Below are 24,577 nucleotides of genomic sequence, written 5' to 3'. Positions count from 1 at the left end.
CCAATATAGGATCCCGTATGAAAAATACCTAGAGTTCTCAATCAAGGCTTGCTGTTAGCCTTGATATCTTGTCAGCCTTCAAACTGAAAACTAATTACATTATGCATAGATACTTGAAGCTAGAATTGCCATGAACATTCTAGCTGTGGGTATCTTGGTAGTCTTAAAACACAGTTACATTCTTATATATCTATTTGTATCAAAACAAAACATAATCCAATATACAGTATAAAAATAAATCTGCAGCAAAAGTTATTTTACTTATTTTCCTTCTTTTTCCAATTCCATCTCAATCTTGGACTCTATGTTCTGCCAATTTATTTCAACCTAGAAAAAAAAAATATTATGTTAACATGTCCTACTTTCTAAACAAAAAGTAAATTAGCAGATGATTTGGGCATGCTTGGTAGGGCAAAGATACTATTTTAAGCTACTGGTTGGTGATTACTAATAGGGTTCGTACAAATTTATAAACTAAAGTCTGTGTGAGTTGAATAAGTAGTTGAGTGATTACATTAAAACAAAAAGATATTGGGTTTAATGTCTAACACTGATATCTCTATGTGTTCTTGGGCAAGCCACTTAATAGACATTTCTCCAACCCAGTGGTAATTTATAAGTTGAAGCACCCTAGGTGTCAGGTAATAGACCATCTCTGGTCTAAAACTCAGCTTCCAAAGCATGCGAAAATTAATTGGTTCCCAGAAAATATATCAACAGTATAAAACAGACTAAGCAACACTAAAACCTACCCCTTTTGAATACTGCTTAAACTTATTGCTTGTCTCTTGTTTATGGATTTGGTTAAGATAAACTTGTCTGTAGCCAAGCACAGTATCCACATGTGTTTTGTGTTTAACAGCAAGCTCCAAAGCTCTTTCCCAGTGAAACAAATCCAAATTGAGCTGAATAGCACGGTATATAAACCCTGCAAATGAACAATTATGACAAAAAAAAAGATTAATAAAATATAAAACACAATTTTTTAGAGAAACTCAAATTAAATTTTTGTAACAAAAAAATAGTTTGAATTTCAGCTAGATTCACAAAATATTATCTGTTAAAAACTTACTTATGTTAGATAATTGGTGGTTTAGGTAATGTGGTATTGGACACTAGACCTACACACAAAGTCTCAATGCATATTTGCCATGCCATTAAGCCCTCACATTTTTAGCTTAGAATAAAACACAAAAACATAGGATTCCAATGTTTTACTCATTCTTGTTGGCTTACAACCCATTAATTCAGGTCTTAACTAACACATACATACCTCCTTGTATTAAAATAGCTTCAGCTTCATTCACACTGCCAGATAGTAAAGTAATCTCAGCTGTTCGAACTTCTTTTGAAGGTATGGACTTTATGTGCTTTAGGTATTCAACTTTATCAACCTAAAATAAAGAATTTAAACTTGGAAAAATACTAAAAAAAATTAGCAAACACATAAGCAAAACTTGACCAAATAAGTGAACCATACATTTTAGGAATCAATATTTTAAGTATGTGGTCCAAAAAGTATTGCCAGATGGCGGCTAAATCATCTTTATTTTCAATAAAATCTGTAATATTCTTGAGAAATATCCATTCTTGAAATTTATATTATGTAGGTGAGATATTACGACTCTTTACAATAGCAGCAGAATATACATAGGCAAACTGTATTATTAATATATATGTATGATATGTAGACCTCTCCAATAGCAGCGTAAGCAATCTCAGCAGTAGCAAGATCCTTTTCTTTTAATGTCATTGAAGCCAAGCAAGCCCATAGCGATTTCAGTTTTGCAAACCTGTGAACAAGCCATGTATTAGTACAGGTAACAAAATATATGGGAATGTCTAAACTGAATGTAGTGCATAAATTAGGAAAAAAGAACAAGAAAAACAACTTTAAACCGTACAGACTCACTGATGAACAAGTGTTAAAGTGAGGATCTATATAGTAACTCCAATTTATTACACTACAGTACAACCAAACAAACCAAATATATATATATTTATTGTAGTATTAGTATTGTAGTATTAGCATACATATTCCCCACCACTCACCTGCACAACCTAACAGCTTCGTTCCATTTATCTGCTGCCACCAAGCGGTGAAGCATGGCAGGATATGGCATGTTTGAAATCGAACAAATTGACCCGTCTGCTCGACGGACTATGACCGTATTCTCATTAAAATCACATAACTCAGGATTTTTACCGAACTCACTGCATAATTAAACTCTGTTTATACTTGTAAACTTTAGCTTTACTCAAGTATATAGCTTTGCTGCCAATTGCTGGTATAAAAATTATAAACTTAATCATACACTTAGTATATCTGTTCAACATGGTCTAAAATTAGGCAATTTATACCTTCTTTTCTGGTATAAAAATTAACCATACTTCTAAAAATACCTGCTTTCTTATATATAAATTAGCCATACAGCTAAATATACCTGCATTCTCTTTCATGTAAAGTTTGTGGCAGAATATCCTTATCAAGGAACAAAGCACGAGGGTAAAACCAAACCAACAACTTCATATCACGGAGTCCACACAAGATGTTAACATTGGAATTCCACTTCAAACTTTGCACCATGGAAGCTGTGAAGGCAATTTATGGAGGAAATAAATATGGGGAGAAATTTACCTACTGTAAAACAGTCTACTTTATAAAGTAAATGTTGACATACATTTAGTGCAGCAGAAAAAACTGGCAACATTCTAATTACTGGAAAAGCTGACAACACCTTCACATATAATTTTGTATTTCGTATTTGTGTCGCAAGGATATGGTTATATAGTTTGTTTACTACCAACTGAACAAGAAAATAAAAAACTTGGATCATTTTACTTCAAACTACTATATTCAAAACCGGTCAAACTTACCCAACTTTGGCAACCTGTGATTGGAAGAAGTTTTCCTCACAGGGGTCAAATACAGGTCATGGTTTTTATCAATGATTGCCAGAAAACGGTCGGACATTGGACCACACTGGCTTAAGTGAACGGTCAATATCTCCATCTGTAGAAAAGATGAGCAGTTTGGGTTTTTATATCGTAATCTAGGGTTTAGTGGGACACAGTGTAAAAGGGACTCAAATTTACACAACTGTAGTGCAGGTTGGGGGATATGAATAAAATAGATACAGTTAACACATAATACCCTATATTTTCTATTTGTGTTGTTTTTAACAATCAGGTTTATGTTTAATGGCGTAAACTTGTATTTTATTAAACAATAATCTAGCAAATAGTACAACACTCCTATACATACGGTGTGTACAACAGGTGCCCCGTCTCCAAGCAGCTTTCCACTGTTTGCATCATACAACATAACTGAGTGATCATTCTTTACATCGCGTACAGCAAGGACATCCGGACTCAGTGATACAGTCCGGATGCTCAAAGAAGAGCCACGAACTCCCCCAGGAAGCTTGGGAGAGCAAATCTGACGACCCTGTATATAAAAGGTGAATTAGGAAAAAAATAAGGCGTTTCTTTTTAAACCAAACACTGGTAAGTGGGCATGAGGAGTATGAATCAAAACACCTGTGTTAGAATAAAAATATAATGACTGTTCTTGCCTGCCACTTTAAAAGGCCATTTTTACAGTGTCAGATACCGGTGGTTAACCAAAGTGCCATTTTTTGGCACCAGATTTTTTAATTCTTTCCGACACTAATTGTTAAACCATAGTGAATGCCAAGAAAATTACCTCATAACTGTAGATGTACAACCCAACATGGTCTACAATAAGAAAATGCCTGGAAAAAGTTATAGATATACAAGTTAGTTTTCAATCAAAATATGTACAACATAAACAAAGTGTAACAGTATTAGAAGTTAAAATGTAACAAAATATGTTTAATAATAACACTAGAAACTAAGTTTACAATTTCCACTTTATGATTAACTTACTTTTCACATTGTTGGATAAAGGAAATGTTCCCATCCCGGGGATCAAATATGGCGGGCGTGTTGAAGTTGTTGGTGCTGTGTAAAACATAAATGTTTAGTAAATTTTTTATGTTTTTATTTGGGGTTACCATTTAAAGGCCAGTTAAAACATTGACTAATGTCATGTATGTAACTCTTCTCATAAGCCATACGTAATTATTCCAGCTTTAAAACTCAAGATACTATATTGATTCTTTTTTTTGTAGAAAAGGTTGGCACCTCATGGATGTGGGACTTGAAATTTAGGCCACAGCTGACTGTTACCCCACATATCACATATGTTGGTAAATAGTAACATGCTCAACTCTTCTAACCAACAAAGCACTTGACACACCTGTAGACTAAACACTGTGAAGAAGTAACCACTACAAGATGTTTAAATGCAAGTGACATCTTTATAACTCGATCTCGTAATTCCAAAGTTTCGTGAGCGTCATTCACAACGTTTCGTACCTTTACAAAAAGTTGAGATGAATTATTTTATGTTAAGTTGTTAACATATAGGTTTTAATTATCTCAGGTCCCATATTATTGTTTTGCATCATGACCAAAGAATACCGGGTTTGATACTTATAGGCGTATGCACCTTTAAGCAATTTAGTGGACATTGCTCTAATAAGCTTTGTAGCATCTTGGGCAATGGACCGACCCTGGTTGTCCTTGTCCCCTAGGTCCCATAGCGTTTTTTTTTTGTTTTAAATTGAGCCTAAAACTTTTGTAGGTGAAACTATATATCAAACACATCCCAAACCTCAATAGTTTTTCTCCCAGTTAACGTCACTTCAAATTCGCACCACTCTAATCTCTTCTCGATACAATGAGCCAACATCACATGACCATCAGCACATGCTGCAGCTACTTGTGTGCCATCCATGCTCCAAGCAACATTGAACACACTGCCAGTGGTTGGCTTTTCAAGTCCATGCGACCACTAAAAATGAAAATGTATTTTAAATCTGTTTACCGTCCTTGTGACCACTGAAAACATGACAGTTTAATGCATGGAGAATAAATTTAAAGACACTCTTGCTCCAAAACTTATTTGTCTCCAAAAATGTTGGTAATTAACTTACCCCTGATCTGTCACACAGTCTAAGCATATTGAAAGATCCTACAGTAAATAGATTCCCATCTGGTGACCAAGATACTGAAGTAATGGGATAATCATGGATAGCACTTGAATATAGAGGTCTGCCATAACTGTCCCATATCTGAAAGCAACAAAAACATGATAATTATACTGTTTTGTGTTTAAACTTCATATGGTCATATTGTTCATTATACAGAGAAAATGTAAGTGCATAATATGCTATAAAAATGTTGTCCTACAACTTACACAACAGGGGATTTAGAATTAAGCCAAAATTTGACCTTTACAAACAAGCAGTGGTAAAGTGAATTACATTCACTACAATAATCAATAAGGTTCCCTATGTTTGACCATTATTGGTGTAAATGCACAATAAATAATAAGTTTCCTACGTTGGACAATTAATGGTGTAATAAATGCACAATATTTAATAGAGTTACCTTTGTTTAATAATTATTAGTGTAAATGTATTTTAACAATGCAAGAATGTAAGTTATGTAACCCCAGACTTTTATTAAAAAGCTATTACAACAATCCACACCTTGTATTTACAATCTTCCCCTCCAGACAATATAAGATTATTCACTGAATTCCAATCAACCTTTAACACAATCCCATCATGAGCTTTCCATGTCAAAGGTTTAGCTGAAGGTTGAAGAGGTTTGATTACCAATTGCTTACCGTTTGTGTATAACACCTGAAAGTAAACGAAATTGGTGTGTTTATGTTATAAACATTGTTGGTACAGTAACTTTTTCAAGTAAATATCTCTGTATTTACAATTTGTATATAGCTAACACTTGGTGCACTAGTAGTGTCCATCCCCCCATATTTATTTATTACAGTTACAGTTTAAGCCCTAAGGCCAGCAAGTAAGATCATGAACTACTTTTAGCAATTACTCTGTATTCTTTCATAAAGCATAGTTACATTGTCAGATTCTGGACTCCACACAACCGAATAAATACAACACGGTAGTTGGGCAAGAGTTGAACGTAACATTCCAGATCGCGACCAAATCTTTATCTGACCATCTTCTCCAGCTGCATAATTTAACAATTGTGAGGAATAAATATTGCGGTATAAGATGTACATTGTGGGTCAGGCAAAATAGAAACTGTTTGTTATAAGATCAAGAGTTATTAAATCCAACATTACCATCTTGTTTCGCTACCTATATGCCGGGTGAGTTTATGTGTTTATCACAAAAACGCTGAATGTCCTATTTTAGTAACTGATCACATTAAAATAAGATAGGTATACCTGTTAGCAATGCACTTCCATCTTTGCTCCATTTACCGCTTAAAACTGCCCCCTTGTGAGCTTCAACGCTCTTCTCAATACGACCAGCGTTCGAAAAAAGATGAAATTTTCCTGAAAATACAATAATAAGTGTCTGTTTAAACCATTACAGAATAATAAAATAAAAACAAAAATGACATACATATACGTTGCAGGTCTGGGTTATGCTATATTAAAACCATCATCACTTTTTATCCCATGTCTTAGTTATAGATTATTCCCAAGTCTTAGTTATAGATTTTATATTAACAAACCAACTAAAAGCATCGCAAAAATAATCTCATCTTACCATCACTGCTGGTGATTACAAAGACATCCGAACTATTTTTTCCAGCTTTTGACTGGCTGGGTAAGATTGACATGTCGGTTGGGAAAACATCTGCTGGTAATGTGCTCAGGGGAAAACTCTCTCCAGTTACAAGGTTCCATTTTAAAATCTAAAGATAGTTTAATAGGCGGTTATTATACATATTGCATGCAGATATTTATTGGCGTGTACTGCTTATTCCAGTATATTGAATGGCCATCTTTTTCTGTTTTAAAGGTTACAACGTAATAGAAATGAATTGTGACCAGTTAAACTAGGCAAACTTTTCGCACTCACTTTATGATCGTCACCGGTTGATATTACTTCGTCTGCCGAGCTCCAAGCTACACATGTAACTGTCTCCGTGTGTTTCTTGTCTTTGGGAATAGTTATTTTGAGTTTCATTATCAAAATTCGACAGCAAACTCTAAAATACTGAACTTATAACTTTGACAACAGTAATTTGCATTCGTGCGTCTTCAGTAATTCAAGCGGTTACCCGAAATGTAAAATTATTTATAGAAATAGTATTAGGCATTATTCTTTATAAAATCATAGGCCAGTGCGGTTTTTTTTGGGAATATTTACAAATTTCTTGGTTTTATGTCATTTTACATTTGAAACATACATCTGTACAGTTTCAACCCTTTTAATCTCTTTTTTATTTACAAAGATATGTAAAAATATATTTTTTTTTGTAATACACTAACGAACTATTAACATTTAGACACGTTGCCCGACTACTTTTGTTGTTAAATCAAAGCATATATACTTAGTATATATGCTTTGGTTAAATAACCATTTAAACGACACTTAAGATACAAAGAACTTCTTTTTTTCTCCATTGGTGGAGCTAATGATACGTGTCCGATGCTTTCCCAGTATCGATGTGATTTCAGTTCAGTATTGTTCTTGTTGGTAGTATTGGCAGGGCAGCTTGAATGGTAAAAGTATACAGTAGTATTAAGAGTGCAGAGTTTCAATTGATAGGTATAACGTAAAGTATTACCCTTTATATTTCAAGTCTCATTTTTCTACTTACATTCTAGTGTGGGGATGTTACGAGTTTACTGTTAAGTATCAGTTAACGTTAAACTGATGTAAATTGGATATGGCGGATGGAAATTATGACCCGTGTATTTGTAGCACAGAGTGGGCAATGCAAAGGCTCCTAAGCATATTAAGAACTTCACAACAACAATGTAATGACAATGAATGTCTACAAGGTTAGTTTTTTTCCTGAGTTTCTGTTAAACTTGATGACAAAATCAGCAGAATTAAAAGTTACTAAAATTTGATATATTATTGGTCACAATAAATAAATGCAAATATTTTTGACATTATACAACTGTTTTTTTGTGGTTTATATATAATAGAAACTTTTTGTTAAGTAAGTAACCAACTGTACAATCAAACTGTCCTAAAGTATCACTATTCTCCTATTCAGTAGTATTTCCGCAATAATATATATACTGTGATTACTGCTGTCTTTAATTTTACAATACAGGAAGTGAATTAAACTTATTATTGTTAATCTCCAGCACCTGGCACCGAAACAAACCCTGCTCAAGACTGGAATATGTTTTTCGTTGGGTTTCTATGGTTAATGGTAGTAGCGCTGCTTTTTGCCACAAGACCGTCAACTTTAAGAGGTCAACCACAGAACAAACCGAACAACGTAAGTAATTATATTGGCTTGAGACTTTGTTTTACAAGTTTATGCGTTACATATTTTTAAATTTAAAAAAAATTCTGATAAAATTGTAAAAATGCAGCTACCATAGTTGTCATATTGAAGGAGGAAAATAAAGTGTTCTTTAGTTTTACTAACTTGTATACATACCCAACAATAAAAGAAAAAGTTTTTAAGGTTTAAAACTGGGGTACAAAAACATGATGTTACTACAGGCATGTCTAACCTTAACCATATGGGTTAGGGGTCATGTTTGTTATATGTAATAAATAATTGCTCGGATAAATTGTAAAATTCATCCGTGCAACCTAAACCATTAAAAACATGACATATCCTAGTTCATGTTTTAAGATTAGTTGCATTGCTGTAAAGAATAAAGGGTTAAACACAATCTTGTGAAACTAATGTTACATAATTGGTTGTAATGTTTACTAATTGTAATTAATTCATTGCGAAATGTCGCCTATCTAACCTGCCACTCTAGGTATGACGGCAATGAATATAGCTTTCATAATTGCATTGAAATCATATTTCAGGATTCTAACGGCAACCCTCCCCCGCCCGATGTCCCACCAGTGCAATAATACCAACCACACAAATATGCCATGTATGATAATATATAGCCCATATCTATAAGTTTGTACATAAATAGTGTCTTATATTTCATAGGTCTTCCTTTTTTGTTTAATTGTTCTTTAACATTCCCACAAAACACTATTAACCTTTTTTACATAAACGTTATTAACCTTTTTTACTTAAATAATTTTTCCGAATAACCAGTGCGGACGAACCAATTAACAAATGCACTTCTGTGTTTTATTTGCAGCATTTATTTTTAAATTAGAAGTCTTCTATTAAAATTACAAAAACCTATAGTTTTTCTCATAAACCTACTTGTAAAACAAGCCTTTAAAAATCTGAAGTACAATTTACCAATTTAGTTGTCGTACCCTTTTCTTCCACTACTTGTTAATACCTTGCTTTTTAGAGGAGATATTTTAAGATGTGGTGCCTTGCATGCGTAAGTGGTGTAAGATTGTGTGCCTTCATTAGTAACGATCTGAATACAGAATATAACATACTTAACTCTTAACAGAACATAAAACTACTTTCAGTTAATTTTTGTTGGTGATCACAATTTTAATGCCAAGGTTTATTATGTGCAGAACAACAAAGTGTAAATAAATATATTAAAAAAGCATAAAATGGAAACGGTTTGTTTTATACATTGCTGTTAAGCAGTTTTTAGGACCCGTTATGTATTTTTTTTAAACAAGAGATTAAAATTTGTCGATATCCCAAACGCAGACTAAATTGGCTGTGTGCAGTGTGGGTTATATTAACACAGGTCTTAGTACCCGTTATACTGTTACAAGTTATATAATCTGAGTACCCGTTATAGGTTATATAATCTGTTCTACACAAGACATTAAAATTTGTCGATATCCCAAACTCAGACTAAATTGGCTGTGTACAGTGTGGGTCATATTAACATGTGTTGCAACGACCTGTCTGAAAACACTGTTTTAACAGTGAAATTAAACAGCAAACAAATCGCACGCATATAAATATCACACACAGTGCGACATACAATTGCCAAAGGCGTACACGGAAAATTACAGTGAGTGACTGATACAGGATATACACAGGCAGAACAGAAGGTCGTAAACGTTGTACTGCTTCAACGTTATACGGTTAGTAACAACCACAGCTAACTGTATATTCACTATATTTGGTTCCCCACACCTTAACGTAATAACCACACCGAACAAAATGGTAAATGGAGACCATACAACACAACTTAAGCGTAAAATATATTTAGGGTCTTAAGACCCATTACCGGAAAAAGTGCACTTCTAACAGAAAGCGACGTTTTTCATTATTGGGTTATTAACTCATTAATTACTACGCATTTCAAGAGCAACCAAACGCGAATATATAGCAAGGTTCAACGAGGGTATATTGCCACGTGATATTCTGTCTCTGTACATATATATTTAGGTTTTGTTGAGCCAAATACGTTATAAACGCTTGACCAGTATTTACCAAAATCCTGTTGTTCAATAAAACACCGAAGTTTCAAAAGCAAAAACAGGCCTAGAAAATGCGTTTTTATGAACTGTTTATTTCTGTTTATTTATTTTCTGTAATACAAGGGAGTAAACATAAGAATCGTGTTGACGGTGCAGCAGTTTGCTCGTTAGCTCACCTTACAATAAAATACTATAGATTCGCCGTAATATCCGGATGGCTGATCGAGCGTCGGTATGACGCAATTGCACATTCATATTTCTTACTAATGTAAGGTTTAAGCGTTCTAAAACGTTTAAATAATAGGATACGTAACAATTTAAGATAAATTTCCCAAAAGCAGGATAAGTTTGTGAAAAGCATTGGACAAGAGGGGGGTATACAAGCCTGTAATAATAGCTCCTTAAGAAAGGCTTTTTTTCGTACACCCACGCTTTTCACGCTCCCTTGGAATTAAAACGATTCGCCAGTCCATTCGCTGAATCACGGCGACTAGTTGAAGTTATAACGAAAGATTTATCTTACGTCTTGCTATAAGGATAAGGTAACAGTGTAAACGCTGTATTGAAATACGAGAGTTTTAACAATACGTTAAAACATGTGACCGAATTCGTCTTAAAAGTTTAGGACTTCTGTTAATTGAAGGCGCTTGCTATACAGCCTGTAGGTTAAGTTTCGTCTTGGTTTATCAAACATGTTACAGAAATCGTTTCAGTTTATGGAGGTAATAAATGCATCACTTATGTATTTTGTGTAGGTATACCGAACCGTTGAAAGGAGAAATTTCCAGAATGAAACCTAAACTAGGTTTAAGGACTAAACAGAAAAAGTTGGCTGTCACTTTCTCAGAAGAGACTTCTTGTCATGGTATACTGCAGATCAAAAACAATGCCAAAATATGGCTAAAGGTTTTTTGGGTTCTGTTGGTATTAGCGGCGTTTTCAGTTCTAATATGGCAGGTATATGTTTAAGGCGAATCTGCTGGTTATGTTTATTTTAGTAGGTAGGGTGCATTATATGCTGGAATTTGTGGTATTTACTTAACAACAGAGCACAATGCCCCAAGATTTTACATACTATATATGTGTGTGTATTTATAATTAGACCTTCTTTTCCTACAAACGACCTATTTAAAACAGCGTTTCAAGCAATTAATATATAGTAGAACGGGGGAAGACGGGACACCTTTAGCAAATAACATTCAAATATTCTGATCGTGTTTTAAACAACTACCAACGGTCTATGGAAGTCATAAAAATACGGTTTTATAATTCTTTAAACGTTCTTTGTTTGCTACCAAATCGGACGAGAAAACAAAATGTAAAGGTGTCCCATTTTCCATCACCCTACCACATACATGAGCTAATGGGCGTAACGTTGAGCAAAAACAGTCCTGAAGTATTAAACAGTTCAAAAGCTGATACGAAACTGCTAAGCCACCCGACAGTATGAAGTTATACGACTGCTTATATAGTCCGGTATAGGGTTACCACCGTTATATGCATGTGCATGTAATGTGGCCTACAGCCCTACAGCATAATCTTGACAGACATGCTGGCCGCTTGCTCTTATGACGTTTTCCCGTCACGCGAGGATAAATACGTTACGCAAGTAAACGTGATGTACCATCTGCGTCGATGAGTATATAGGCCAATTATACCCTTTAATGATACACTGCTATTGAGACAATATCTACATAAGTGTGTATTTAATGATAAACCATCGATTTCCAGATTATTGATCGTATAAACGCGTATAACAAACACGAAACCAACACTCAGATCAGTGAAGAATATGTACAGAATGTACACTTTCCAGCGGTTACAATATGCAACTCAAATAGGTAAGCTTTGTATATACCGGGAAGGGGGAAATGGGATACCTTTTTATTCTCTTTTCTTGTCCGATTTGGTAGTAAACAAATAACATTTATATAAAACCGTATCCTCACGACTCCCATATACCGTTGTTAATTGTTTAAAAAACGATCGGTATATTTGGATATTACATGCTAAAGGTGTCCCATTTACCCCCACCCTAACTATACACTATGATTTTAACAATGAAGCGCAACTAAATAACCTATAATATATATATACTGGAATTTACTGTAGCAATACGAATTTACATTACCGATGAACGTTTTGCAAACAATAACCCATAATTTTGAACATGTGGTAGCTTGTAAGTTGGCAGCACGAGGTGTGTGTAACAGAACACCCGTGTTATAACGACTCGTTGCCCCGTCACGCGAGGTTACATAAGGTGAGTCCAGTCTTTTAAAGTATAGCATCATATAACTAACTATTACACCGGTTGGTTACAACTCTTTTGTTACTAAGCTTGAACGAATTAGGTTACCTATATGGTCTTCACAAACAGTTTGACTTGAATATTATCTTAATTATATTCTTAGATATTTTTATTTCTCTTCTGATGAAGAACGCCTGGCGATGCTGACGCTTTCAAAAGCTTTTGATACCGGAGTACCACAGAATGTTTCGCTTGTTCAAGTAAATGACAATACATTTAATAAAGGGGGGGTAGATCTGACACCTGTTCATTCTATTTTTTCGTCCCATTTGGTAGTAAACAAATAACATTAAAAGAATCGTATCCTCACGACTCCCAATATACCGTTGTTATTGGTTTAAAACACGATCAGGATATTTAGATAATGTGTTCTAAAGGTGTCCCGTCCTCCCCCACTCTACTATACGAATTCTATTTTAATCTTAATATACGAGTTAAGCTTATTTATCCCTGGTGCGAACCCAGGTTTTATATTTTATCTACACCTCGTGCCGCTTACAAGTTACCACATATTTAATTTAGTAGATGATTTCACTGGATTATATGAGCAGGCTATCTATTTCGAAAGGGCGATACAGCGACAAATCGACGGGCGTTAAAACACGCTTTTATTGGTTAAATTATATCTACAACTAGTTGGTTATTCATGTATCCAGAACATGAAAAGCTAGTTTAACTATACTGCATTTTAACTGGTATTTAATTCAATAGAATTTGGGGTTAACTTCCAACTTTTCTCTCCGGGAATTTATGATGGCAAAGGGTTGGAGATTGGACGTTGGGGGCGCACTCGCTTTTTGTGGAGTTTCAAAAACGGAAGTGTGTTCACATGTAAGGCGGAATAGTTTCATATTTGCTGCTTAAAATATACAGTATACTATGGAGTAAGATGAACACCGATTGGCACTTAAAATCCCGTATACAATTACCAAGGCGCTTTTAGCACTGTGAAGATAAACGGTTACATAACATAGTAAATGTTTTTTGTTCACTACTATATGAGACAAAAAGCGAATAAAAAAATATTACTATATTACCGTATTTTTATTATATTAGGGTTGTGTAAAATGGGCCATGTTTTCATTATCTTTGCTCGTCCCATTTGGTATATATATAGTAAACAACGAGTATTTACAAAACTATTTAACCACAGTGAGCCCCGGGTAACTGTTAAAAAAAAACAAACAGGAAAATAAGATAGTTAAGTGTCAACGGTGTTCATCTTATATCCAACAACTCTTTTTAAATATGCAACCTTGTATAAGCGATGTTTATAACTTCATCTACACGCAGGTAAACTTTACAATGTCGTTGAGCAATAGCCTAGGTTTATGTTGGACACTTAATGCACAGAGAAGACAAAGCATACCCGGATATCCACATGGAATACACCTTATTTTCATCACGTATCAGGTAAAAGTTACAAAGTAGGATAATCTTGCATAGTTTGTTGGCTATGGGGCATATCATACTCATTTGGTAGATACAAGTCACCCAGGCATTAAAAGCGAATTCATATCCAACGAAATAAGTGAAAGAGTTAGCATGGATCAATACAAAGGCTACGCATGTTTCTTAAAACATAACAGTTATCACTTTTAAATGTGCTATCACATAATTTCCACATCCAGTTAGACAAAACTGATCAGTTATACAGAAGAAAGGAAAACATAGAAATCCACAAAGTTACATAATTATGCGGTATATATATAACTCGTAAGGGGGCACGAGCTGTATGAAACATAAGTATATTCACTGTCGTTGCCCGACCTGCAAGGATTGATAAATTATGTTCATTAATTCATTTGTTTATTCATGTAGTTATTCGTTTATTCAGTTTTCATTCACCGATTAACTCATTCACTTTTCATTTAAACACATCAGTCAGATTCCACTGAAGACCCGATAAGCGGAAACTCCGAAACTGGAATTAAATTTCAAGTGCACTCACAAGACGAACCGCCTCAAGTCGAAAGCTTGGGGCATTCGGTTGGGGTAGGGTTGTGGGCTTCAGTACAAATGCATAAACAAGAAGTAAGTGATATGTTTGCGATAGTTATTTTTTACCTGCGCTGTATATACTATATATAAAGGACCTGTCTAGAGTATTAGTAATTGGTAAGCGGGCACGAGGGTATGAAACAAAATACCCGGTACAAAGAACGACTGTTGTTACCCGCCACGCGAGCGTAAATAAGTAACATTTATTCATTTATTCATTAGTTTAAACCACGCTTTCATGCCTTTTTTAACGTTTAAGTTTTTCCCTTTCAGCCCCGAATATTAATAAATACGCGAAGTGTCTCTTATTCAGCGCTTACTATAACAACGAAGTACGTGGTACACGTGAGCAGGCACGAGGTGTATATGAAACAGAACAGTCGTATAACTAAGTTACCTGCCGCACGATGATAAAATAAGTTTCTACACTATTTAGTTGCATAAAACGTCGGGATTTTGTTGGTGTGATATTCCGTTGCCAACAAACTCTTATGCTCATTCCATACAGCTAAGTCATTTCTTATTTATCTAGAAATCGAACATGTACTCACCATGGGGGGCATGTCGGCCTTCGAACGAAAATCTTCGGTTTTATTCCAAGTACACACTTAATGCATGCTTAAAGCAATGCTATGACACTTTAATACAACGTAAGACCTGTATTTTAACCGTTTTGGTTTTACTATAAATTTTACACTAAACGTAATATCTATAACCTCATATTACATTGTAGATTTGTATATAGGCTATAACACGAACATATAACTTAGTGTTACACGCATATTACTAAAAATTCGTCAACAAATTGGCTCTTTATATCTTACTCTATAGTGCTAGTGCTATAACACTGCAGATTCATTTAGTTTTTAATGGTTATACTGCATTGAAACACAGTTACAATACAACGCAAGCTAATCTTAACTTAGTTGCCCTAAATATTCATTCACGAACGTTTGCCAACAGATTACCCAACTATGCTTAACTATGATGCTATAACAACTGTATAATGCTTAGACTGGAGCTTCTACTACAAATGTATTGAAATGCACAACACAATATGCGGCAATCTTAACTGACTTTTTCCTTTGCAGAAACGTGTAAATGCAGAGGGCCTTTAATGGAGTATAACTATGAAGACGTTGTAGAATGCACGCCGATACAAGTTCTTAATTGTACAGCGCCTGTCAGATGTAATTATTGTTTTGTCGCTCTAAGTTACTGAGTAGGCTGTCTTGACGCTTGATTCTGCTGTTCCATAGGCGGGTCAGCTTCACTCAAGACGAATATCAGCAGGCTTGTATACATATTGAACATTCGTTTTAATAAGGCTGCGCATTATAAGAGTAATGCATTTACCACAATGTTAAAAACTCGTTTGTGCTTCTATATTGTCACAAACTGATAAATCTTATATATTGGACAATAATGACAGTCACAGTAAGCTGTATATAGCTATTCGTGTTTTGTCGTAATTTACACCGATTTGTTGTTCTTAACTACTTTAGTCAAAGAGATACAACACAACTATGCTACATTCTTTTCAGACGCAATCGAAAGTAGTTACACTCCCCAAAAGTGCGGGTGTTACCAGCCATGCAACGAAGTCAAATACCAAACTACTCTATCTTATTCTTCATTCAACCCGGTAAGTAAATCAAATGTAAAAGTTTAACAACCTAGAATAACTAGAATAACGTATAGTACTGTGGGGTAAAATGGGACACCTTTAGTACTTATATCCAAATATCCTGACCGTATTTTTAACAATTACAACGGTCGTTAGAATACTACCAAATATGGGACGAGAAAAAGGAATAAAAAGATGTCCCATCTCCGAACCTAGTATCCTTCAGTTACAGTCCAATATTCTAACCACTGCTGCGCCTGAACATCGCGGGACTTATTGCCAGACCAAAATATTAGGTCTAACAGAATCTCTCTTTGCCAGAACAGCTCTGTACTTAATCTAATACCACACTTTGTGTCCCAGAAACATTCTGAGTTCTTCGAAAAAGGAATGAATTTAAGCAGCGGTTACTTAAGCGAGAACTCAGTTGGTATCTCTGTTTATTTTGATGCACTATCGGTAACGAAACACGTTGAGAGCAAAGCTATTACTGAGTCTGCACTTCTTAGTAAGTTGGCTTTATTACTATTTCGAGATAAAGTACTGACTGAGGGGTAAGATGGATACGTTAGCACTTGTTGTCCAATATTATATTTACTGATCCTGTTTTTAAATTTAATAACGCTCTTTTAGAGGCGCAAGGATATTATGGATTATCTAAAATGTCAGCAATTGAATAAAAAACTAAAATAATATTCACCCACAAAATTGCACACTTGTTAACTCGTAAGCGGGCATACGGTGTACGAGACAGAATACCTTTGTTATAACGACTGCCAATGACCATCCACGCGAGGATAAATAAGTTATATATCACTTAAAATTATTGCATTTTTACTTACGTTCCATTTCCAGGTGACATCGGTGGTCAACTTGGTCTCTGGGTTGGGGTGAGCGTCGTTACTTTGTTTGAACTTCTGCAGTTCCTTACCAGGCTATTGTATAGCGAGACGAGACACCATACAAGAAAAGCACACAAGGGAAAAAGAGAAAAAACAAATGACATTCCTATTGAATGAAAATTCCTGATTTGCCAGATAGAGAACTGTGCCTTCTAAAAGTAAAGTTACTCATGTTTCCTGATATCCACAAGTATAGTCGCCATTTGTTGTGTCTTTAACTGTGCTATTACAAATGTATGAAAAGCGTGTTGCGAGAAAACGTATATTAAATATATGAAGCAAAAACTATGGAACGAATAGTAGATAAGTAAAAACACAGTGTTGGTGTGGGAGCATAACTGCATTTGTGAAAAGGACTTTTGTAACATTAGATGTTTCACTGCATTCGTAACGTCATGTCGTGACGTAGTTTCTTACGTCATCGCTACAAATTAAATAAAAGTCGTCGAAGTTCTTTAGTGATCGCTACCCCTCTAAGCTTCCATTCTAACCCGTCGAAATCTGCGTCTTCGATTCTTTGCTTCTGTGACGTCATCTCGTCGTCATTGTCCTCGGTTCTACGTCATGAAAAATTACGTCACAAAATAAGTAGCAATGCAGATATGTGGGCTGGGGTAAAATAGTCCACGTTTTTATTATTTTTTTTTATCGTCCCATTTTGTAGTAACTAAATAGGGTAAGGAAATATGGGATAATATGGGTTAAAGGTGTCCCATCTCATACCTAACAGTAATATATATATATTGCATATTAATTTACTTACACAAAATGTGAATAGAAGAGACGCTCAGTGAGTGCACATATTTGACAGAAGAGAGCAGAATTAATCCTGGATACATTTCCCTTCGTATCTTTGTTATTAATACACACAAGGTCACGAACATGAGACACTTGTTCGTCATTGATGCAATTCGAGTGTACGTCACGAAGCGCCCGCTCACATTCCTATGACGTCACAATATAGTAGGCTAGAGCAAGTTGGTCCATGTTTTTAATTTTATAGATCGCTATATTAATATAGGTTTATAGTAGGGTGGAGTAAGATGCTCCCTTTTCACATTATTTTTTATCATTCATTTGGTAGTAATCAAAAAATATTTCCAGAATTATATAACCGTATCCTCATGACTCCAAAAGAGCGTTGTTAATTGTTGGAAAATATTGGATATTATGGGGAAATGATATCTATTTTACTTCGACATAATATAATTAATATAGATGCCACTAACTTTAATGTCTAGAGTTGTTTTCACTTCGACAGATGTGTCCTTGGATTTCCTCTTCTGTAGCTGCCGATCGAATGCTTGTGAATATAACTTGAAACGACGTTTAGTGATGACGCAATATTTGGATAAATACTGAGCGGGTGACAGACCTGGATTTTAAACAAGTAAATATTTTTATATAAACGGTTAAGGGTTAGAGGCTGCATGGATAAAGGCCTTAACTAAGTGTTAGTAAGAGTTTTGAAGCTGTCTTTTTTAGTGCTGGGCCCACTGGGTTGGATCATGGCCTACTCAATGCATTGACTAAGCCATGGTTGGAGCAATGTCCGTTAAAAGTCTGGCCAAGGACATATATATCAGCACTGTCAAGCATCGAAACTGATAACGATGCAAATGACTAACCACTGATCCACGCCGTTCGTATTTAAACAAGAGACTGACGATGCCATTTTGTCGAAAATTTTATATTTTATCCTACAATTGGTTGGACTCGATTTTCTGTTACGTTTTAGTAGCACCTGATCTTTACTGTATTTTTTTTACACAAAAACCTATGGGCACAAGATCAGTGTCAGATTCACGAAATTTATACCATTTTTTTACAGCTAAAGTTAAAGGTAATGTTGCAACTCACCTTCAAGTTCTCTTACGTCGATAGGAATCCAGAATCTACAAATATTACGCGATAACGCCATACGACCGAACAACCACGGTTGGTTCTTTATTTTCTGCAAAGTAAGGTAGGATAGGAATATGTAAACCTAACAAACTTTACAACCAGTGAAGATAAACTAAAAAAAGGGAAAAGAAAGGAAATAGCTACACAGCGACAGTCATTAAAAAACGCTATAAAGGATAAAACCAGCTTAATACGAAGTGCAAGTATATACAGTAGGTAAACTTAATGTTGAAACCTGTACATTACTGTTACTTTTAACGTTACGATAATACTTGCCTCTTCTCTGAGCTTTAACGAAGCCATACTAGCGGAATACTAGTGGAATATACTATACAACTTAATACAAGTATACAACTTAACCCCAATAATCAGTTAGCACCTATCTGAACTAAAACCTATTTATTCAAAATCACTAATAAACACCATCGGAGGGATGTACGTTAAATTCAGAGAGCATAACGAAACTATATTTAACGCCAAATTAACGGCTATTTGGACTTGTTTAATGCTAAATCATCACCGAACTGTTTACTAACAGAAAAAAAAGTAATTAAGAATTTCTAAAACCTCTGTTTAATGATATTTTACTGCATACTTCATTCGAGTAATCGAATGAATGTTATCCTTATATTGTTAATACGATCACACAGACTTATAGCGACTGAACCATATATCGCTTCCCAATCAAAACAACCATTTCCATCTGTTTTCTTTGTCGGATTCGTGACAAAAGGCGTAATGTCAATAAAATCTCGCAATTGTCACGTTGTTATATTCATACGCGACATACAGACAATAATGAACGTGGATGCGGTTAGTAATACTCCGCGATGAAAGCGAGAAAAAAATGTAAAATTTGTGTTAGTTTGAAATACAAGTATATAAGAAACTTCTATCTCAACCTGTTGTTGCTGCAGCCACGTTTTTTTAGTGATATATTTTTATGTTGATTTTATCTATATCGTAATATACGTGTGTCGTTTGGCTACCATGATTATTTTTAGCAGATATTTTGTTTTAGTTTGGTCGACAATAGACAATTCTATTTTCCGTCCCATTTGGTAGTAAACAAAGAACATTCAAAAACTTATACAACAGTATGCACACGAATAGACCGTTGTTAATTGTGTAAAACACGAATAGTTGTTTTGATGTTATGCGCTGACTGTTTCCCGTCTTGCCCCACGCTTATTATATATCAAACTTATAATATGCCGTTTATCCACTCACCTCTTTGCATTGTTCGTCAAATAACTTCATGCTGACGACTGCAGCAGCAAGGTCGGTGTTATCTCCTCGTCTGTTCATTATTTCACGACGTGCTTCTTCAATAGGGTCGGGGGCCTGGGGTGCAAAATATATCAATTTTTGCCAACAGTTCGGTAAATACTAAGCGCATCATGGTTTATTTAATGTTAAGAAATCGTACGCTCGAAGCGGGCTTAATTTTGTTTCGATGCACACTTGTCTTACTGTGGGCATGGGGCCATGACGCCTAAGGACTGAATACCGCAAATGCCTGTTTTTCATTTAATTTTAAAACTTACGTTTGGATCGTATTCGAATAATGGCTCCGGTTCTTTCTTCGGAACTTCTTTCCTTTCTCTCTTCTTTTTCTTTTTCTTCTTCTTTCTTCCAGGAGAGAGAGATTTCCTGGACTTTTTCTTCGCGGAAGCGGAGTACGTGAGGTCCGAAGGAACTTTAAACTCCGAGAGGTCGGGAGGTAAGAGCAACTTCCGGACGTCTTCGTCGGTCGGTTCTTCGTATAAAGGAGGTGCAGGAGGAGTGGGAGAAGGAGCAGGAGGAGTGGGAGTGGGCTTCAATATACAAACGAGGAAATTATGATAAAACGAAAAATTAAACGTAACTGCAGCTTGTAAATAAAAATATAGCAGGGTGGGGTAAGATGCATCCTCAAAACTCTAAAAGACCGTATTTTTCTTTAAAATATGGGATTTAGGTCCTAACCGTATACCATCTTACCCCACAGCACTATATTTGTATTGTTTGTTTCTTTTGTATTTTTTTACAAGTAACCTAAAGTTGTTGTATACTCTGAACGCGAAAGATATTTAGTATAAACCCAATACGTTATATTAACCCCCTGTTTTTATGATTGCACTATTTACTGAGCCACTGCGAAATGTATTGCAAAACAAGTATTCGTTTTCGATCGTGTGTAATATATACAACTGGTTTAAAGTTGCATGTTTCTAAACTGCGCTTTTCTATCGCAGCTTTCTCACAAAAAAAAGAACAAAAAAGGAGGAAACGTGTTAGCGTTCTAACTATTCCTGTTTCTAAAACATTGCAATTAACTGTTTGCGTTTCGTACTTGGCACTAAATGAGACAGAAAATATACATATTCTTGCACGAAAGTTTCGATACAAACAGTTGCATCTAATATTGGTTATCTGCAAAACTCCATATTCTACTCTTTTTCCTATCTTTTCAGAAAAATGCTTGCATCTGTTATCCTTCTCCTTGCTACAAGCTACTTAGTACTATGGTATTACAACAATAACCAGACTATCTCAGATCTTACACACAACTGTACAAAGTTGTTTTAAGTCTTGTCATCTTCGCTTAATATCAAAGCATATCTCTTTCATCTGAACACGAAAACAAAATTCCAGATCTCGACTTTAATCGACCGCCGACGACTGACTACTATATGTGCTAACAGTATCCATCTTACCGGTGTCCTCCATCTTATATCTACTAATATTCCTGTTCTTTCTATATAACTACTTGTACTACTAATAGAAACATATTTTCTTGCGTATGTAAATATTAAATCAAAACCAAATATTTTGAAATGAGTTATTTTAGTCTCGTATTATCCCATCTTATTATAACGGTAAAACGAAACCTAACAATAAAATTATTAACGCCCTAATACTCTTGCGTCAATATATCAATATGTATTCGTTGCATTGTTAATTCTTTTAGCGCTTGTCAAACAGCTTAACAATAAACTTTTTCATAAGACCTTTATAACCAAACTTTGTTAACTTCTAGGTACTACTCAAAGTCAAACACACCCGTCTCTTAACTTGACTATTCCATCGTTTTCTAAGTTTTTTTAACTGGCATGCCGTGGAACCTCACTCGCATACAGAATATAATACGATGGTCTGTTTTACCTTTTTTTCTAGAGACTGAAGTTACTTCCTCTTCTTCATATCTAGCTGTATTCTATTATATTCTACATGAGTGAGGGCCTACACTCCTACAGCATGGCTAGCCACAGTACCTATTATTAATCGGTTACGATGCATATCGACTGAGATACGATTTTTACTATATGAGCACGAACTATTAGGAAGCAGTGCAGACTACACAGTTAAACTCGATGATTGAACAGAAGTCGTTGAATCGAGAGTTCTTAAGCGGTACAAGTACTTGCACACATTGTGGCAGTTAAACACTTCTATTTCTTGGCACTAGACCAGTATCGATTCAAAGTTATAAAAAGCACTACATACAGTGCTTCGGTAGCGTGACCAAATTTGATGGATTCGGGATTAGGTAACTATAACCAGACACCTTCCGCAACGTATTTACGTTTATAAATCATACTTACTTCGCATCACTAGATAACATACTAATAGGTAGCACCTGGGATAAAAGGTTAATAATACTCACAACATAAGAGTGAACAAACTACAGTCTATAGGTGAAAATGTGGCATAACCTTCAAAAATATTATGTAGTTTTAAAATACACATTCACCTTAATTTCCTGCTTAGTTTCCTTGAAGACTAGCTCTGTGTTAACTTTGGTTGGTCTCGGGGGTAATGGAGGTGGGTCAACTAGTTTCTGTGGAATTTTTTAACATGAGCAGTTTTTTTAATTTAGAATATATATTATAAAATTACTAAAAATTTGATTTAAAATGAGAAACTTTATAATGGCTCATGTACTTTTGTGTTATAAACTGATATTTCTCATACATTCTCATCATACATTTTATAGTTCTGTTAACTAAAAGTGGCATGAGGTGTATGAAACAGAACACTTCGTTAAACGAACTTTGTTGCCTCATTTCACAAGTATGAATAGGTGCCATACATTCATAATTTAATAATTAATATACTATATAACGTATTGTATACCTCTGATACATCTGGTTTTTCCACATCTACTTTGACTGGAGGGTCTTCTACTTTGATGACATCATGTTGAGGAGTGATGTCACTATGCTCATCATTGGGAACAAGGAACGTCACGCGTGGAGGACTTTTGTCTCTTGCATGATTATCATCATGTTTTAAGATGGACACCGGAGACCTGAGAAGAAATAGTATATAACAGTTCTTAAATGTATAAGAAAAGAACATGCTCTAAAAACAATGAGTCTACAAGAATATACATAGGAAAATAAAAAATTATCACTCACAAAGTTACTTCATGCTTACTTGTCAATTTCAACTTTTATCACTTCATCATCATCATCATTATTCTCATATTCTTCATCCGAAACTATGGGATCCACGATTTCCTGTTACGATAAAACTAAATTTAAAATCCACTAACGAATAACTCATAAGACCTGAGATTTAGGACAGTGTTGGCCTGCCATTCTACTGAAATGGAGCAATATCTGTTAGTGTTTTGTCCAACAACACATACGCTGTCAATGACAATTTCCAACTTACAGGAATATCTGGAGACAAAACCAACTCTTCTCTGGGTCCGACAATATCAACTTTCTGCACAGTAGGTACAGGTACCCGTTTCACTGGAAGTGGTTCAGGAGTTCGTATTTCGACACGAATTCCTCCAAAATCTACAGATTCTTCGCTACCATCCATCTCCACTGTTGCGTATGCTGCGTTGGTTCGACCACTAAGCAAATCTGTGCTCTGTGAGGTAGAGGAGATTATTTTGAGCATCTGAACTGTGGTATTTGGGAAATAAATATACACTGTGTGGTACAGAAAAGATATATTAGATATATGCATTTTGTGATGCAGAAAAGTTATGTTGATTATATAGACTGTATAATTGTATATTACAGAACATTTATATTTATTTTCTGTTTCATTAAGTTATTAAGAACATGTTAGTCTGAAAATAAATTGTTAAATGTTTTTTACCTGATAAATGATAGGAGGAACTGGGAGAAAATCTGTATAGAAATAAATTCAATTAAAAACCATAAAATAAAATTGTTTAGAATCGCTTGGCTTTGAGCATGGGGCCTTTTTGGCTATTCTTCATCAGGGTCTAATGTTACTTTATACCAGAGAAGCAAATAGTCCTCTCTACTATTACAATGCTTAGCAGCGTTATTTCTCTCTCTCTCTCTATATATATAGCAGCATTACTTCTATATATATTACACTGTTAGAAAAAATAAATGCTTGATAAGCTGTTCTTTAACAGTTACCTTGTTTTTCAACCTCAGGAGATTCAGGTCTTGATTGAATAGGTGTGGGTGTCTGTTTAATT

At 35.0% G+C, this 24,577-nt stretch overlaps 3 protein-coding genes and 1 long non-coding RNA gene across 7 annotated transcripts in view; 3 read left to right on the top strand and 1 right to left on the bottom strand.

Annotated features, from left to right (window-relative positions):
• Positions 1–174: 174 nt before the first annotated feature.
• The window catches only part of LOC149736843 (intraflagellar transport protein 80 homolog), a 29,484-nt gene continuing 5,081 nt past the window's right edge, over positions 175–24,577 (bottom strand). Inside the window, exons 1-19 of one of the 3 annotated variants that reach the window (XM_089876559.1) lie at positions 17,155–17,243; positions 6,945–7,583; positions 6,630–6,777; positions 6,302–6,412; positions 5,969–6,081; positions 5,580–5,735; positions 5,022–5,159; positions 4,700–4,879; positions 4,283–4,401; positions 3,910–3,984; positions 3,707–3,755; positions 3,266–3,448; positions 2,878–3,013; positions 2,445–2,592; positions 2,053–2,214; positions 1,694–1,793; positions 1,274–1,394; positions 753–928; positions 175–327 (exon numbers count right to left, since the gene is read on the bottom strand). In XM_089876559.1, coding sequence (XP_089732685.1) covers positions 262–327; positions 753–928; positions 1,274–1,394; positions 1,694–1,793; positions 2,053–2,214; positions 2,445–2,592; positions 2,878–3,013; positions 3,266–3,448; positions 3,707–3,755; positions 3,910–3,984; positions 4,283–4,401; positions 4,700–4,879; positions 5,022–5,159; positions 5,580–5,735; positions 5,969–6,081; positions 6,302–6,412; positions 6,630–6,777; positions 6,945–7,052 — 2,289 coding nt within the window. In that variant the 5' untranslated portion in view covers positions 7,053–7,583; positions 17,155–17,243 and the 3' untranslated portion in view covers positions 175–261. Of the gene's footprint in view, positions 328–752; positions 929–1,273; positions 1,395–1,693; positions 1,794–2,052; positions 2,215–2,444; positions 2,593–2,877; positions 3,014–3,265; positions 3,449–3,706; positions 3,756–3,909; positions 3,985–4,282; positions 4,402–4,699; positions 4,880–5,021; positions 5,160–5,579; positions 5,736–5,968; positions 6,082–6,301; positions 6,413–6,629; positions 6,778–6,944; positions 7,584–17,154; positions 17,772–17,977; positions 18,160–18,443; positions 18,590–19,074; positions 19,169–20,349; positions 20,464–20,666; positions 20,937–22,855; positions 22,943–23,238; positions 23,414–23,541; positions 23,625–23,781; positions 23,989–24,222; positions 24,255–24,515; positions 24,568–24,577 lie in introns of those variants that run through there. The other 2 variants (XM_089876560.1, XM_089876558.1) reach the window with 2 other exon arrangements.
• Positions 7,667–9,552, top strand: LOC149736846 (small integral membrane protein 14-like). Its single transcript, XM_089876617.1, has 3 exons — positions 7,667–7,873; positions 8,189–8,325; positions 8,877–9,552. The coding sequence occupies exons 1-3, from the start codon at positions 7,759–7,761 to the stop codon at positions 8,922–8,924; spliced, it is 300 nt and encodes a 99-aa protein (XP_089732743.1). The 5' UTR covers positions 7,667–7,758; the 3' UTR covers positions 8,925–9,552.
• LOC149736845 (bile acid-sensitive ion channel-like) lies at positions 11,088–17,771 on the top strand. 2 transcript variants are annotated; one of them, XM_089876577.1, is made up of 12 exons: positions 11,088–11,330; positions 12,105–12,214; positions 12,788–12,884; positions 13,396–13,515; positions 13,978–14,097; positions 14,569–14,718; positions 14,959–15,045; positions 15,218–15,335; positions 15,777–15,875; positions 16,230–16,330; positions 16,676–16,820; positions 17,168–17,771. In XM_089876577.1, the coding sequence occupies exons 1-12, from the start codon at positions 11,103–11,105 to the stop codon at positions 17,329–17,331; spliced, it is 1,539 nt and encodes a 512-aa protein (XP_089732703.1). In that variant the 5' UTR covers positions 11,088–11,102; the 3' UTR covers positions 17,332–17,771. The 2 variants fall into 2 exon arrangements, with proteins under 2 accessions (XP_089732703.1, XP_089732704.1); XM_089876578.1 differs by lacking the exon at positions 14,959–15,045.
• LOC149736844 (uncharacterized) lies at positions 19,164–21,321 on the top strand. The gene is made up of 2 exons (XR_016384891.1): positions 19,164–19,331; positions 20,759–21,321. It is a non-coding gene; the product is annotated as an uncharacterized LOC149736844 (long non-coding RNA).

The sequence above is a fragment of the Ciona robusta genome, chromosome 4 (genome assembly GCF_009617815.1).
Source record: "Ciona robusta chromosome 4, ASM961781v2".
In the NCBI taxonomy this organism is placed as follows: Eukaryota; Metazoa; Chordata; class Ascidiacea; order Phlebobranchia; family Cionidae; genus Ciona; species Ciona robusta.
This window is presented reverse-complemented; position numbering and strand designations above follow the sequence as displayed.

Bases quoted from the DNA above. Each gene is read 5' to 3' on its own strand.
- LOC149736846 (XM_089876617.1), top strand. From the start codon at position 7,759: ATGGCGGATGGAAATTATGACCCGTGTATTTGTAGCACAGAGTGGGCA. The intron at 7,874-8,188 runs GTTAGTTTTTTT...GTTAATCTCCAG, and splicing joins TGACAATGAATGTCTACAAG to CACCTGGCACCGAAACAAAC. The intron at 8,326-8,876 runs GTAAGTAATTAT...ATCATATTTCAG, and splicing joins CACAGAACAAACCGAACAAC to GATTCTAACGGCAACCCTCC.
- LOC149736845 (XM_089876577.1), top strand. From the start codon at position 11,103: ATGCATCACTTATGTATTTTGTGTAGGTATACCGAACCGTTGAAAGGA. The intron at 12,885-13,395 runs GTAAATGACAAT...TTAATTCAATAG, and splicing joins AGAATGTTTCGCTTGTTCAA to AATTTGGGGTTAACTTCCAA. The intron at 16,331-16,675 runs GTAAGTAAATCA...TTTGTGTCCCAG, and splicing joins CTTATTCTTCATTCAACCCG to AAACATTCTGAGTTCTTCGA.